Source organism: Protomyctophum parallelum (assembly GCF_964188405.1).
Source record: "Protomyctophum parallelum genome assembly, chromosome: 1".
In the NCBI taxonomy this organism is placed as follows: domain Eukaryota; kingdom Metazoa; phylum Chordata; class Actinopteri; order Myctophiformes; family Myctophidae; genus Protomyctophum; species Protomyctophum parallelum.
The window spans coordinates 39,608,641-39,625,891 of NC_139697.1; the positions used below are offsets into that span (position 1 = coordinate 39,608,641).

The 17,251-nt window shown below is 43.7% G+C and overlaps 2 protein-coding genes across 17 annotated transcripts in view; one reads left to right on the top strand and one right to left on the bottom strand.

Moving 5' to 3' along the window:
* Positions 1-1,915: 1,915 nt before the first annotated feature.
* On the top strand, positions 1,916-10,388 carry hsd17b8 (hydroxysteroid (17-beta) dehydrogenase 8). Of its 2 annotated transcripts, none has more exons than XM_083784101.1 (9): positions 1,916-1,994; positions 5,912-6,114; positions 6,298-6,414; positions 7,354-7,449; positions 7,709-7,794; positions 8,128-8,212; positions 8,496-8,538; positions 9,660-9,734; positions 10,088-10,388. In XM_083784101.1, the coding sequence occupies exons 1-9, from the start codon at positions 1,946-1,948 to the stop codon at positions 10,105-10,107; spliced, it is 774 nt and encodes a 257-aa protein (XP_083640227.1). In that variant the 5' UTR covers positions 1,916-1,945; the 3' UTR covers positions 10,108-10,388. The 2 variants fall into 2 exon arrangements, with proteins under 2 accessions (XP_083640227.1, XP_083640228.1); XM_083784102.1 differs by having other exon boundaries at positions 8,496-8,526.
* A 2,664-nt stretch (positions 10,389-13,052) lies between these two features.
* The window catches only part of col11a2 (collagen, type XI, alpha 2), a 91,702-nt gene continuing 87,503 nt past the window's right edge, over positions 13,053-17,251 (bottom strand). For all 15 annotated transcript variants that reach the window (XM_083780021.1, XM_083780023.1, XM_083780015.1 and 12 more), the window contains 2 exons: positions 16,652-16,888; positions 13,053-15,349 (listed from right to left, as the gene is read on the bottom strand). In XM_083780021.1, the coding sequence (XP_083636147.1) occupies positions 15,203-15,349; positions 16,652-16,888 (384 nt within the window). In that variant the 3' untranslated portion in view covers positions 13,053-15,202. The remainder of the gene's footprint in view (positions 15,350-16,651; positions 16,889-17,251) is intronic.

Consider the following 17,251-nt stretch of genomic DNA (forward strand, 5'->3'; position numbering starts at 1 on the left):
ATTATAATAATAATAATAAAGTTATCTAAATGGATAAATGCTATTCACTGGAGTGCATGGACTTTATAAAGTGGACACTGGACAAAAGACGGCTCCGCGAGGCAACTATCTGGACATACCCACGCGTTCGGGGAGATGTCCTCTACCACACCCCACTCTCCGCTAAGCAGGAGAGGTGTAAAATTCACAGCAGCAGACCTTCTACTGTGGTCAATGCTGAAAAAAGTACCGTTTCCGGACCCAGAATGGACACTGGACAAAAGACGGCTCCGCGAGGCAACTATCTGGACATACCCACACGTTCGGGGAGATGTCCTCTACCACACCCCACTCTCCGCTAAGCGGGAGAGGTGTAAAATTCACAGCAACAGACCTTCTACTGTGGTCAATGCTGAAAAAAGTACCGTTTCCGGACCCAGAATGGCCACTGGACAAAAGACGGCTCCGCGAGGCAACTATCTGGACATACCCACGCGTTCGGGGAGATGTCCTGTACCACATCCCACTCTCCGCTAAGCGGGAGAGGTGTAAAATTCACAGCAACAGACCTTCTACTGTGGTCAATGCTGAAAAAAGTACAGTTTCCGGACCCAGAATGGACACTGGACAAAAGACGGCTCCGCGAGGCAACTATCTGGACATACCCACGCGTTTGGGGAGATGTCCTCTACCACACCCCACTCTCCGCTAAGCGGGAGAGGTGTAAAATTCACAGCAACAGACCTTCTACTGTGGTCAATGCTGAAAAAAGTACCGTTTCCGGACCCAGAATGGACACTGGACAAAAGACGGCTCCGCGAGGCAACTATCTGGACATACCCACGCGTTCGGGGAGATGTCCTCTACCATTCTGGGTCCGGAAACGGTACTTTTTTCAGCATTGACCTCAGTAGAAGGTCTGCTGCTGTGAATTTTACACCTCTCCCGCTTAGCGGAGAGTGGGGTGTGGTAGAGGACATCTCCCCGAACGCGTGGGTATGTCCAGATAGTTGCCTCGCGGAGCCGTCTTTTGTCCAGTGTCCATTCTGGGTCCGGAAACTGTACTTTTTTCAGCATTGACCTCAGTAGAAGGTCTGCTGCTGTGAATTTTACACCTCTCCCGCTTAGCGGAGAGTGGGGTGTGGTAGAGGACATCTCCCCGAACGCGTGGGTATGTCCAGATAGTTGCCTCGCGGAGGCCTCTTTGTCCAGTGTCCATTCTGGGTCCGGAAACGGTACTTTTTTCAGCATTGACCCCAGTAGAAGGTCTGCTGCTGTGAATTTTACACCTCTCCCGCTTAGCGGAGAGTAGGGTGTGATAGAGGACATCTCCCTGAACGCGTGGGTATGTCCAGATAGTTGCCTCGCGGAGGCCTCTTTTGTCCAGTATAAAGTCCATGCACTCCAGTGAATAGCATTTATGAATTTAGATAACTTTTATTATTATTTAATTACTTATTAGTAATTTAATTACTTATTTTTACACAGAAACATAATGTGTGTCTTTACAATAACTGTAATGTAATAATAATACTAATTGTTATAATAGGTGTATTATTGCTTGATGAAATAGGAACCTTTATTGCTTAGATAGGAACCTTGCTTATACAGGTGCGTGACGCACGGTACGCACGGTACCTGTTGTTGGTTGCACTAGACTGAGCTGACAGGTTGTTTATTACTACTACGACTTTATAATAAACTATTGCCCGGCTGGGCTAAACTACAATCCTTGTTGGGTGATTCTTAACGAAAAGAACACACTTTTACACTAATAATGTAACGTAATAGTTATTTAATTAACGAATTAAAAATCTTATTTTATTCTGAAGGCAACCGGATGTCTTAAATCTGCTAGCTCTCAGACCGGAAGTCTTAAATTTGCTCATAAGACGGAGCCTTAGGCTGCCATCATCACTTTCGAGTTCCGTCGGACTGTAAATACTGTAGCACCTGACTGTAATCAATGGCTGCCACCACTACTAGACTCATCTCGAGGTTGACGCTTGTGACGGGTTAGTTTACTTTCGCTTTCCGTGCATTAATTACCCAATATATGTAATATTAAGTAATAACTAGTTTAGTTTACATTGCAAGGTAAGCCAACATTACCCTGCTCGCTCCTAAACTCGCGTCGGTGGTTTGAGGTTTCTATTTACAGGTCAGTGCTTTTATCAGGGTTCCCCAATTAACTTTCCTCAAGGGCATATTTGGACTAGGGTACCAGCCTGGGGGCAGAGTCCGCGCGAAAAAATGTTTTTCATTAATTAATTAAGCTTAGAATAGATGTATTACAGTGGTTCTCAACCAGTGGCCCGGGGACCACCAGACCAGTGGGCAGTGGTCCTTGAGGGGGTTCCAGGTGATCCCCAGCTAAATGGAGACTTTGTGCCAAATGGTGTCGGGTGAAATCAACCCTCAAGGCTTTCTGACAGACATATGGGAGGCTTCCCCTCCCCTACTGGGCGGGGTTTTTCCTTTTACATGACTTGGGCGTGTTATAATGAAGTAGACTCTAGAAAGGCGTTCCAGCAGCAATAGATTTCAATCCATACCTGCTGGGTTGAGTGGGTTCACCGCAAACAACTTTTTTTGCGGACCCCATTTAAAATGATATGACAGTGCTCTAGCAGTGATTCTCATAATTTTAATTTGAAGGATGCCCAGTTTGACATGCATAGGCTACTGACCCCCATTTAATGCCATTTATATCTGGGACGTCCACATCCCAGATACGTCAACCTAACTGAGAGAGTACAAATGGAAGCAAATGGACATGTTATGGTCCATTTGGTTCCATTTGTACACTATGTGACAAAACCCCTTGAATATGATTAAGGGTTACCGTCACTGGTAATCTCACACACCATACCTGGCCACAAGGGGGCGCCTCGCAGGCCACCTATTGGGGAACCCAATAACTCGTATCCAGTCTAGAGTGCCTACTGTATCCTGTCATTTCCACACATCTATGACACAAATGCACGCAGACAGACAGTTTCCGTATCCGCCGTAAACAGGATATTCAAGTTGCAAAGCAAAATAATCCCAGTAAATCTAGTCTCCAGTGGCAGAGAGGTTAGGCAGAATATTCCATACAGAGGAATGAAATCCCACATTTTACATTAGAATAAATAGGATATTTTGGCATGTAGAATGGGCTACTATCCTGGAAATGAGTTTCTCAGCCTTTCGATAGATGGTTGGATAGAAGTGTATAGTATACTATATTTGTACGTCTAAATGTTCTGATTAATTGAAAATGGTGGACCCTATTGTAAACAAGTGTAATGCTTTGATGTCGTCCACAGTTAAGTTTTTGTATAGTTTTTGTATAGAGGTGTGCTTGAAATGCACCTATTCTGCATACTGTTAATAAATAATGCAATCAAATTGAATGCCAACACAAGAGAAAAGTTTACAAAACTTGTCAAAGCCACTGCTGACAATTTCAAAGGGTTTAATCAATATAATGAGTGGCGGGCCCACCATTTTTTTGTTTGTTTACTAACTAGGCAGTTATGACATCTCAGTTCAGTTGGAGTAGAGATGCAGAAGGAAGATACTGGTGGGATTTGAGACAAATGGCATTATGGGTTTAAGGAGACTAAATAAGCTTACCTCTCCTCCACCAGTGGTGGCATTCCTAGTTTCCAAGCCCAACATTACATTAATTCTAATTGCATCTTAGGTCACATTCTCACCTAATACTTCGGTAGACTCAGATCCGTATGGGCGGGGAATTTGAGGTTCTTGCATATTTAATTGGCTGCGGTTTGCCTTCACACTGTCATTCGCAGCAATTGGAAACGCAGCAGGGGGGACCTTTATCAATGTGTTCCATTCATAAACTAGCCTACACAGTGAAATCTATGGTGATAAAATTACACTCATAACGTGCATGTGTCGTGCCGTCTGGGGACCCCCCCCCCTCTCTCTCTCTCTCTACGCACGCAGCCGCCACACACTGTTCTTTTGGGCATGGAGGCACAGCGCTGCATGAGCGCACTGATATAACTCCCCAGTCCCCACACAGTGACAGCACTCCATAGCACTCCATGTTTACGGCACGCACAGACAGACAGACAGACAGACAGAATATTCTGTAGGCTATAATAGTCTACACTGCAGTGTTTGTATGTGTTTTCTTAAGCAATTGATTAATGTACACGTCCTCATTTCGATCAGGGCTTCAGTCTCCTTATTCGACCACGTCTATCCACAGTAACGGGACATCTTTGCGCTGCGTAAAATATGCCTTCTCCGTCTCCAACTGTGTTCAGCTCCTCACCCGCCACATTATGTTTGCTTCATTTCCTTTATTTACTGCGGATTGCATTCACACCTGCACCGAATCGTAGTCAAGTGCGATTCGAAGCGAAGCGAAACCCACGTTTTTGGGCGGAGTAAAATGCGGTTATTTGCTGCGCATTAGGATTCAAATGAGCCTTCACACCTGCCAAACGAAGCGCACTTTCTGACAATGCGCAGCAGGATTCGTTTTAATTGCAGCAAAGCTCTCTGGTATGAATGTGTCTCTATAACTCAAGTTGTGTTAATTTTGCTTAATTGTAGTGAAGACCTGGCCGACAGGTCAAAAAGAAAAGGGTGTATACTGAAACTTATGAAACAAGAAACTGAACGAAAGACAATCAGCAACTACTAGTTACTGACTTGGTAGCTGATACACACCCTTCATAAATTAACTGATAAGGTTACACCATGATAGGAACTATTCAATCAATTATGGCAATCAAAAACAACATTTGTGAAGCAAAACAAAATAAAAGCACAGACATATTCTTTTTCCTCCAGCCCTTGTTCTCAAACCCTTTTCATGTCAAATTAATATGTATGTTGCCTGGACCCCCTTCTGATTTATTTTGTGTGTGCCAGGGATGTCACGGTGAGTCAAAGGGTAGGACCCAAATGCAGGACAAGATCAGGAATGTTCAGAATTAAATTATTTATTAAAGCAGAATGCCGTCAAGCTACAAACAAAACAAATGAGTAGTAGCAGCATGCAGAAAATGCCAAAAATGCAACGGTTCTGCAATGCACAAAGAGGTAAACCGAAAGTTCAAACATACAAACCTTTCGAAGCAGTAAAGTCCAAAAATGCAGCCTTTCAGAATTGCAAAAAAACAGAGAACCAGGAACTCAGGTACAACAGAGGTAGCCTGACCTAAACAGAGACATTTCTGGTCTAGAGGGGCGGGTCGCGCCTCAGAAATGCGCGCACCCTGATTGGATCTCATCGATCTGTCCGTCACCCCCGGCCCCTCCTCTCCCCCCTAGTGCAGCGCTACGTCACATCATTTAGAGCGACGCCCACCCGGAAGGGCTGACTCCCACTTTTAGACTGGTTCAGCCCACGGCTTTTTCCAGGCTTTCATCTTTCGCGCAGACGAAATGAAAGCCTGGTATCGAGGCTACAACAGAGGGGACAAGGAAGTATGTTCTGACAGTGGGAGTGTGGAAAGAGTCCAGTCTTATAGGGAGCAGGCCCAGTAATTGCCGAAGTGTTCACAGGTGTGGAAGGGCATATGGCACTGTTGGGCTGAAGAGGGAGTGGGAACAGGTGTGTGACAAGGACTGAATAGGAATGGAGAGTGGGAGTGGCTGACGTGGGGAAGAGTCAAACTCAAACCATGACAAGGGACCCTCCCACCCAATACAAGATTTGTGTTTCAACAATGTTAAACATTTTGTCATATCTTTTCACGATTTGTTTGAAAATAGCAGATCTACAAGCTTGTAACTAACGTGTCCACATTATCAGCTTATACATCGGCTATTTTCAAATGTATGTAGGGGTAAAGTGGTTAAACCAATTTTGATGCTGTATTCACTTAATTTGTGGGTGACTGCTCTAGTGCATTGCACCTTTAATTAATGGACAAGTTTGTTTGTGGTGCTCCCTTCCATCCAGGAGGGGGCAGTGGTATTGGCCGTGCGGTGTGCCAGCGCCTTGCCTCCGAGGGCGCCTCGGTCGTGGTGGCAGACATCAGCGAGGGGTCTGCCAGCGATACGCTGAGAAGCCTGCCTCGCAATGTCAGAGGGCAGGAGCACATGTCTGCAGCGGTGGATGTGTCATCCAAAGAGAGTGTTGAGAACTTGGTCACCAGCATACAAGTATGTTATGTACTGTAATATGTAGGTGTGACAGTATGCACTAATGCACCCTTCTAGCCTGGTTCCTTTTTTCTCTCGCCCTCTGTCCTTACCCTCTGAGGGTCTCACCACCACCAAGCAGCTAGTGTTAAAGTCCCCTCTCACTCACTCTGTCAATGTCTCCTCCTGTCTGCATCTCCCCAGTGTCGTTACTTCCAGCCGGCTTCAGTTTGTGTGAACGCGGCAGGCATCACCCAGGACGACTTCTTGTTGAGAATGAAGGAGGAGGACTTTGATAGAGTCCTTCAGGTTAACCTCAAGGTATCTGGACATCATTATAATTAGAATATTTTGATTGATTGATTCTAAGTTCTAACCCTTGAAGTATTTATTAACAGTTTGGAGAATTACAGTACATTTCAAGCACAACTCAATACAGCTGTTGTGATGACACCATAAAGCATTAGACAAAACGTATCCTTCCTCCAAGTAGTACTGCTTGTCAAAAATGTGAATTGCAGACTTGAAAAGAAAGGAATCCAAGGCACTCCGTCTTTGGTGAAAAATTAAATAATCAATTTGAAGATGAGCAAGGCAAATAAATAACAGGACCAACGCGTTTCCACCAAAAGGTCTTCGTCAGGGTCTACCTGTAATAAAGCATTACACTTGTTTACAATAGGGTCCACCATGTTCAATTCATCATAGAGAGACGAACAAATATACACTTCTATGTAGCCAAAAACAGGAAATCATCATAGAGGAGGTAAAAAGGGAAAAGTGAGGGGGAAAAGGGGGTGGGTGGAGATTCAGATTTTACGGGGGCCAGTTTCGAATTGCAACCGTCCGGCGTTGAGAGCGGTTTTGAAATATGGAAACATTATAATCTTTGTGGATACCTACCGTTGACTTTACTGTAGTAGAATTAAAGCTTTAATGAATAAAACATACTGTAACCAGTCTGAAAGGAAAGCATGTTCCTTTGCCCCTGTCTTCCCTTTGTTCTATCTGAGCGATGTTAGCTATCAAATATCAAAACACAATATCAGATTCTCTGGCTATTCCTTTTCATCTTCACCCAAAATCTGTTCACATTCTTCAGTACTTATCTATACAGTACATAAACAATACTGCACAAATACAGATTTGACTGTATGTCTATCTCTCACATGATAATTTGTTGCCGTTTGTCTTGTATTGTTTTGTATTTTCATTGACATCTGCTCCTGCAATGACACCATTTTGCTCTCTTATTTTAAGGGGACATTTCTGGTCACCCAATCTTTTGCCAAGGCTCTAGCAGCCTGTGGAGCTCCCAAGGGTTCTATTGTTACTCTGGGCAGCATTGTGGGCAAGGTGAGACTTAACCTCTGGCTCTTTAGATGAAAACTGTGCTCTTTTACAACCATTTGCTGCTGGTTGCATCATGCGTGTCCAGGGCCGTGCAGGCAGCCATACATTTGAATAAACATCAATCAAAGAGTTAAAATATAATTAATCTCGGCTCTAGTTCTATACTCTCAATTATGTTTTCAGGGACATCTGACTTGAGGTGACCATAATGACTTTGTGACATGTGCTGTGACTGTCTGTCTGTCTATCTGTCTGTCTCCAGGTGGGCAACATTGGGCAGATCAACTATGCCTCATCTAAATCTGGTGTAGAAGGGCTAACCAGGACAGCTGCCAAAGAACTCAGCAGGTGCACTCACGCACGCACGCACACACACACACACACACACACACACACACACACACACACACACACACACACACACACACACACACACACACACACACACACACACACACACACACACACACACACACACACACACACACACACGTAATTATGGTTATGTTATGCATTCATTCGTCCACCTACAGGGGAGTCAGTAGCTTAGACTTCCTTATGAACTCCAGTGTCTTCTTGTCTCTTGTGTGTTGAAGAGTTTGTCTTTTGAGTTCTCGTAGAAGATGGGAAAAGATTGTGGGCAGAAAAATGAAATATTCTTCTCCTCTTCCTTCCACACAGGTTTGGGATTCGATGCAACTGTGTTCTCCCAGGGTTCATACTCACTCCCATGACAGCAAAAGTGCCAGAGAAAGTTATCAGTAAGGTAAATAACAACCATTCTCATGGTTGGCTGGAGGGTGGTTAATTCATCTTCTTTCTTTAAGTGCTTGTGTTTAATCAAAACCTTTTGCCATTCACCAATATCATATTTGCAGTACTCAACATGCAAATAAATTAACAATAAATCTGATTTATTTAGATAAGGGTGTTGATTTTACCGATAGACATTCATGAAAACAAAGTTGCATGACATAAGTGTGGATTCTCTCTACATACTTACATACAGTAAGCCAGAATCACCTTTAATTATTTCATATGTGTTTCAGATGACCGCCATGGTGCCTATGGGAAGAATGGGTGAGGCAGCAGGTGATTGTTTAATCCCATGATTTTGGAACCCTTTTTTTTTTCAACCGGTACCAATTTCCTAAAATGTAATGTAATGTAAGCCAACCTGGGAAGAGCCCCAAACTGAGCTCATGCTTCCATCAATGCATGAGGACAATGCAGGCCGCTTCTTAACACCTGACAGGGGTGAGTTTCCCCGGTAGTACGTAACACGTGGAAGGAACACGTTATTCTAACCAGTTCCTTTCCCCTCCATCAGGCGCCCTTGGCTGATCAGGGGGAGCCAGTATAGAAACCAGGATTACTGCATGTTTTTTGTGAGGGTATCGATCGACACAGAAAGGCCCTTTCGCCAACCTCACCTAGGGTATGGGCGCTTATGACGGGGAGGAGAGAACACCAGCGCCCACAGAAAGGCCCTTTCGCCAACCTCACCTAGGGTATGGGCGCTTATGACGGGGAGGAGAGAACACCAGCGCCCACAGAAAGGCCCTTTCGCCAACCTCACCTAGGGTATGGGCGCTTATGACGGGGAGGAGAGAACACCAGCGCCCACAGAAAGGCCCTTTCGCCAACCTCACCTAGGGTATGGGCGCTTATGACGGGGAGGAGAGAACACCAGCGCCCACGTGTCAAAAAGCAAATAAACTTCCATCCATGACTTGAGAACAACCACAAAATCAAAAGAATCACTGGGATATTCTGACACTTGTGTACATACAAGTGTATACTGTATGTACGTCCATCAAAAGAGCATTCCAACAGAGATCATGGGTTGTAGAAACTCATAATATTAAAGGTACTTTCGAGCATAGAGGAAATTGCATTAAGTAGGAAGTAACTAAAACGCAGGACACAGCATTTGATTTGAGTTGATTTAGAACCTGAGAGTTGTCATATGTCACAAAGAAGAAGACGGGAACAAATCCTAATCACCTGATTGCTTGGGGTAGAGCAGGTCAAAGATTCAAACTTTTAAGCGAAACGGCATTGAACCTGAGAAAATGATTGAAGAAATCCAGACACTGCAGGATCAACACAACACATCTTCTATCTACTCCAATGACCCTTAATTCCATCCCATCAATTAACTACCTTGTTAACCAGGTCCTTCCCCTCCCCCCTTCTCTGTCCTCTGGTAGAGGTGGCTGATGTTTGTGCGTTCCTAGCTTCAGATGACTCTTGTTACATCACGGGAGCTAGCATCGAAGTGACAGGTATTGTACACTGACATGTCTTTTTGTGGTGAAGTAGTGGGAGTGAAGTGAACAGTACAATGTGTGAAATGTATCTGTAGCTTATGTAAATGTATAATTACAAAAAGGTGTTAATTTGGAAAGATCTGTGTGAAAGGACAATTCAGCGATAGTATGCGTCTCTAATAAGGACCATTGGGTTACTAGTTTGTAGTTCTTGTTTTGTCTTAAATTACTGTTCATTCTTAATGTGATGTGTAAATCTTTATATAAATACGAACAACATCTCAAGTTCAAATGTTAACTGCCTTTTAATGGTAAAAGAAAAATAAGCGGGAAAAAAATGCTCCACCACCCATATTTTTCATCCTCAGGAGGACTTTTCATTGGCTAAGTCAGCTGTCCCTTATGCTGGTAGCAGACCAATTGAAGGCCATTTTTGTTTTGCCACACCGAACAGTTAATTGCTTATTTGTGCTTGTTATAATATGATGCTATGGCCATGATGATTTACATGTTTTTGTGATCTGACCGTGAATAGGAGTATAAGAGTTCTATGTTATATTATGTACTTATGTAGTGCAAATAAACAATGCTTGTAATATTGTTGGTTTACTGCTTGTCTGAATCATCACATTTCACCAACTCTTGTTTGAATTAGCACCCACCACAGATAATAAACTAGATAAAGTGCCAATCGGCACAGGTCTCCACCAGGATTCTTCCTCAGCCTAGTGGGAATATGCGTGCACAGTTTCATCGCAATCGGACGCTGCCGAGTTGTGGCCATTTGCTACTCCTGAAAACTGTAGGAGCCAATCGTGGCCAATCAGGATGGAATATGAGAAATCAAACAAACCTGTGTTGATCACATGACTATGGAGATCATGTGTACCGATTTGCGCGAAATTTGGATAAAATCTGAAGGAGTAATAATAGAAAATGTGTTTTACATATGTGGGCCTCCTGGTGGCGCTATAAAGAGCAGATGTGAAAAATTCCAGACAAAGGTTTTTCCTTGGCCTCTAGGGAGTTGGCATACAAAGTGATCCACAGATTCGTGCAGTTAGAGGTAAAAACACTTTTCGGCCAGTTATAGCGCCACCTTGAGGCTGAGTTGAAATTGTTCATGTGGCATTTCGTCCTCGGCCTAGTGGGAATGTGGGTGCACAATTTCAAGGAAATCACGCGATGTGTTCATGATTTGCAGCATTTTGTTTGAAACTGAGCACTCTTTGGAAGGCAATCTTAACCAATCAGGATGGAGTCTGAGAAATCTGAAAGACCGGTTTCGTTGAATGGCTGTAGAGAGACTGTGTACCAATTTGCGTGATGTTTGGACAAAATCTGTAGGTGTACTGTGCAAAAAGTTGTTTTGCACAAAGCGGCCTCCTGGTGGCGCTATAACAGGCCGTTCTGGAAAGTTTGGGGCAGAGGTTCATCGTTGGCATCCAGGGAGTGTGTGTGCAAAATTTGGCATCGACCGGGTTAACGGTGGCCGAGATTAGCTACTAACGGACACACGGACGGACGGACGGACACACGGACGGACGGAGTGCAAAACATACTCTCCCCACATGCCTTCGGCCTGGTGGAGACAATAAAATAGACACCTCTTCATACAGAGAACACAGTCTGTATATACAGTTGAAATGAAATGTATTCCAGTAACTCCAACTCCAGTAGGTGGTGGCTAAAACAACGATGTGATATGTAACTCCAACTCCAGTAGGTGGTGGCTAAAACAATGACGTCATATGTAACTCCAACTCCAGTAGGTGGTGGCTAAAACAATGACGTCATATGTAACTCCAACTCCAGTAGGTGGTGGCTAAAACAATGACGTCATATGTAACTCCAACTCCAGTAGGTGGTGGCTAAAACAATGACGTCATATGTTGGAACAACATAGGAGTAAACATTCTTTGGACACAAAAAAAGCAAAACAAAGGAGGGGTCAAGTGGCACTTAAAAAAAAGATATATTACCGTATAGAAACAATAATTAAAAAAATACTTAGACACATAATACCTTTTTTCTCTTTCCAGCACCAATTTATTTTGTTGAAATGTTTGTCTTTAACACAATAAAGACAATTTAGGTTATTCTCTGTTCAACTAAAGTGACAGTTTATTTTTCCCTTCATAATTTTGAGCGGTGTTAGCTGCTCCCAACAGTGACTTTGTGTGTGTGTGTGTGTGTCTGAGCATAACCTAGTATTTCCTCCTAGTGAGTAGTACTTTAACCATGCTCCAGATTGGGACAAACACACACACACACACACACAGGGAGGAGGGCTTTCACAGTGGGGGTGTCTTCTCTCACCCGCACAGTACAGTACGAATAGTACCAGTAATACGGTACAGTACGTATAGTTGCACCGCTCAGTTCATTTTTTTTGTTTGGTTGCTTCCACCCTTCCCCAACTATATCAATATATTTGAATCAAACCTAAACCCCATGTAGTCTTTACCTTACATATTATTTTCTTCTTTATCTCTGACTACCCTATTGGTGTTTGAGAGAAATGTCCCCTCCCCTCCCAGCAACTGTTGACTACCCATTGTGGTCTCTCAAACAGGTTATGCTGCCTCTTCTGTAGGGATTTAGCTGATGGTCCGGTAAATAACGTGAATGATGAGCACAGGTTGGGTTTCAGCAATGAGTCAAACAGGATACAATGTGATTGACTGGAAACACTGAGACGTAATGGGAATCAAACGCATTACCTTCCAGTTACAGAAAAGCATCTTCAACCACTTGTCCAGCTTGCCTCGATCCTTACAGAAGACCAAAGAACAGAGAACAGAGAACATGCAAAACAATACCAAAAAAGAAATAAATATTAAAGTATATTATGCTTTGAATTGAAACAGTTGGCCTTAGATCCCAATCGTAGGCCCAAGCAGACTCAGGTCCAACCACCACCTACATGTAGGCACTGGGGTTGGCCTTTAGGATTTTAACTTCCTTCCTTAACGATTCCCTCTAAAGTTTAGAGGACCGTTAAGGAATCTAACCGTTTAGAGTCTAAACGGTTAGATTCCTTAGCGGTTTCCTTTAACGATGCCCTATGGGCGTTCCAAATGGACCCTTACAGGTCTGTAACTCAGAGTACAAATGGAACCAAATGGACCCTAACAAGTCCATTTGGTTCCATTTGTACACTAAGTTATGGTGGTCTTTGAATTTTTTTTTTTAAGTTTTAGAATCATCAGTATTGTATAGCAGAAGTTAAGTCAGTCGACATACCAGCTCTGACAGTGATAAAACCGGCTCCAACCCTAGTCACAGCCAAATCAAAACAGTATCAAACAGCAAATGAACATGTGACAGCACTGGAGAGTCAACATTTAATCATTACAAAGGAAGCACTTTTTTGTAACAGTACAATTGATGGAAAAACAAAAACAAAACATTAAACCACTAAAAGGGAAATTACAATAATGGCCACAAAACAGACTCTTTGGTTGTATAAAAAGGTGTTGTCTTTTGTGACATCATGCATGGACCTGTAGGGTGCGCACAGAAGTACTGTCAACTCCAAGTCATCAGTGAGTTTAAAAATGTATGTTTAATTGTTTCAAATGAACCTTAGACTGAGAGCTACAGGAAATAAATACAAATGAAATCATACCACATTCAACTGGAATATTTGGTGGTTGTATTATTTTTCTTTTAAATCTCATAGCACCCTGTTTTAAATAAATACAATAGAATATCACTATTTCTGTACAAATGGAAGGTAATGCACATTTTCCCCGGTAAAACCTAGTGACAGCTTCTGGAGGTGGTTAAAAAAAAACACATTAAGAAAAATGAAGTTTCAAAATGAATAATACAAAATGTTTTTGCTTTGGTATAATTAGCACCTGGTCACATGTTTTTTTGTCTTTTATAAAGCATGCATTCATTCACGGTTGTAAAGAGAGAGCGAGAGAGAGAAACAACTTTGAAACTCATATACATATTTAAACCCTGATAGCGTACTGCGCTGGCTGAACAAGATGGAATGTCAGAAAAGGTTCTGGAATGTAGACAGTAAAGCCCAATTCATGCTCCGTCACACAACGGTGGCACTCGGTGAAAATAGCTGACCTACAAGCCCACAGCGTGTCACTAAAGCGCCACATTGTGGGCTTGTACGTTGGCTATTTTCAATGAGCCACATCAGCCGACGAAGTATGAATGGGGCTTAAAAGAACCCAGGAGGCAATGAATCTGTCAGCACTGGGTCAGTTGGTGATGCCACAACCCTCTGGCCTACTTGGCTTGTGTGATTAAAAAAAAAAAAAAAAAAGACCTTTCAGTGGCAGCTGTGACAGGTATAAAATACATGTACAAGAACATCAAGCACAGCACAATTTACAAAGTGGATGGCTTTTGGTTTTGTCGTTTATCTAGACTATGAGATCGGGCAAACATCCCTTCTATATTGCCCCACCATACGCAACATAATTTGGACTGCCTTAATAATTTTCAGGCTTGTCTCTCATTGCTCATAGCATTTGTACATTTTTATTCATACGGTACTGAATCAACGGCTGCTCATGGCCACACCTGCATACAGCAAAGTCCAGTTCACACTCTCCCCAAACTGAGCTGTGATGCCACAGACTGCATTGAGATGCCACATCGCGTCCGGTTATGTCAGAACTGCACCAAGGTTACAAAGGAGAGCCCGACAATGAACAGCACAATCGTGTGGCTGCTTGGCTAGACTAAACAAATGCAGATGTTCACAAGCAGAGCCCGAGTTGGGAATTGGGCTCGCCGCTTTGGTCCGTCCCTCTATTTGCTCCTCGTTCGGCTCCTCTTGTATGAGATTTGGCAGGAGCTGAGACTAGTGGGTGACAGAGCGGGGGCTCTGGAAGATGAGGTGAGAGGTAGAGCAAATGGGAAAAGTGGAGCAAAAAAGAAAAGGGGGAGAGAGAGAGACAGTGGGGAGGAGACAGGAGTGAGAGGGGGGTCGGAGGCGAGGCATTCTGGCATTGAAGTCGCCAGCTTTTTCACTCACACTGGCGGTTCTGTATTCCCAAGAACGCCATCCATCTAACTATCTTTATCTTGCTGGTTCTCTTGATGTCCGTTTCAATCGATCAGCCGATGGCCTCCTCTTCGTGAGAGTGTTTTTATTCTGATTTGTCTTGACGTCCGTTACTTGTTGGGACGATGGCGCATGATGTCCCACAGGCAGTGTGAGTGTCTATCTCACATCGAGACTTCTTTGTGTGTGTGTGTGTGTGTGTGTGTGTGTGTATGTGTAAATGTGTGTGCGGTATGTGTGTGAGCGGATGTTTGTGCGTGTGTGTATGTTTAATCATATCATTTACAAGTAAATTTACAAATTGCTGGGCATGTATCGTCAGTGTGTGTGTGTGTGTCTTTAAGTGCATGTGTGTGTGTGTGTGTGTGTGTGTGTGTGTGTGTGTTACGTGTGGTTCTTGGCATGGTGTGTGTTCATGTTCTGTGTGTGTGCGTGTATTCTTTTAGCCTTGGAAACAGACAGGTCCCACTTCAAAGCCAAACTGCTGGTTGCTCTCCCCAAAGTCTGACACCTTGATGTCCAGTAGAGGAAGATGCTCCACTTGTGGTGTGTTCACCTCCAGGACTGTCCTGTCAAAGCCCTTACGATACTGCAGGAGACACAGAGAAAGCACGAGAGATAACAGTGAGTGACCAAGTTCCACAGTTAAAAGGGTAGAAAAAAACACACTATGATGTAGTAATTTAATATGAAGTCTTTTGGAGCATGACCCAGTGTGCTGACTCTATTTTTCTTTGATCTGTGCATCTGCCCTGCACCTGGCATTCAACACGTTATCTCCTGGCCCTCCAGGCCAGTGTGGCGCTAGTGCCAGAGAAATCTGCGTTACTTCCGTCCGCCCCGGAAGTGAAAGCCCTCCATATTTGAGCCACATCCTCATTGTCATAGATATAAAAAGTATAGATTCCTCATTGGTCGCTGCAGGTCATTGGAGAGACCTGTCTGCAACGGGAGGAGGAAGTCAAGTGGAATCTTGAAGGTAAGTGCTGCTGTGAAAGAGGGAGTCGAACCTCTGATTGGCCTACCGAACGTCCCAACGTCCCCTTCCGTTTTCCTTCTCGGGAATCTCGGGCAAGCTTGCCAATGCAATCACGCATCGCCATTGCATCCCGTTGCCTCCATGTTGCCTTCCGTTGAGAATTGAGATACAGCCTCGCCCCAGAGCCGGAAGATGAATTGAGATACAGCCTCGCCCCAGAGCCGGAAGATGAATTGAGATACAGCCTCGCCCCAGAGCCGGAAGATGAATTGAGATACAGCCTCGCCCCAGAGCCGGAAGATGAATTGAGATACAGCCTCGCCCCAGTGCCGGAAGATGTGTCTACCTTTATATGCCTATGCTCATTCTAGGCTGTGTCTCGATGCGCGATGGATTCACTTTCTTAGCGTGACTGTTTTAAGGTCTCAAAGATCGCAGTTTGTCTCATTTTGAGGAGGAAGAGGACTATTAAGCGTCTTTGTTTTAATATATATATATATATATTTTTTACTGGATTCAATGAAATAAAAGAAAAACTGATTTTTACGTTCTGGTGTGGAGATTAAAACATAATCCCACATTCTTGGCATACTTTGTGTTAAGAATTTGGATGTGCGTGCTTTTCTACATTCATTCTCTCTCCCTTACTGTGTAAGGGAGAGAATGAATGAATGAATGGATCAATAAATAAATCTGTCTGTGTGTGCGTACAGTATGTGCGAGCATCAATCACTCACAGAGCAGACAGTAAGGGAGAGAATGAATGAATAGATGGATCATTAAATAAATCTGTCTGTGTGTGCATCAATCACTCACAGAGCAGACAGTAAGGGAGAGAATGAATGAATAGATGGATCATTAAATAAATCTGTCTGTGTGTGCGTACAGTGTGTGCGTGCATCAATCACTCACAGAGCAGCCGTCGATCAGCGCTTTGATGTAGGGGCTGGTCTCGTAGCTCAGCGCCTCGTCGTTGGCCCCCTGTAGGTGCAGCGCCCTCTTGTGGTTGCCCTTGGCTGTGCGGTCGGCCCAGGCCACCGAGCGGTGGCAGTGGTATGTCAGGTTCTGACGGGCCTGAACGCTCAGCAGCCGCAGGAAGCCCAGCTGGACCACACCCACCGGCTCCCCGCTGGAGTCCACGTAGGAGAACTGGATGCGGTGGGAAATGTACTCACAATGTTTACTTGAGTGAAAGTATCAATACTGCAATGTAGAAGTACTCCACTACAAGTGAAGTTCCGGACTTCAAAATGTAGTTGAGTAAAAGTACAAAGGTATTGTTAGTATCAAAAAAGTAGAAAGTACTCCTTATGCAGAATGTCCCATTTCATTGTAGATCGGCTATTTTCAAATGGCCAAAGTGGTTAATACCTGGCACTCAAAGATGTATGTTTTCGTAATAATTATCAATCTACAAAGTAACTAGCAACTAAAGTTTTCAAATAAATGTAGTGGAGTAAGAGTACAATATTTGGATCCGAGTAGCAGTGAAAGTATTTGGAAATTGGAAAT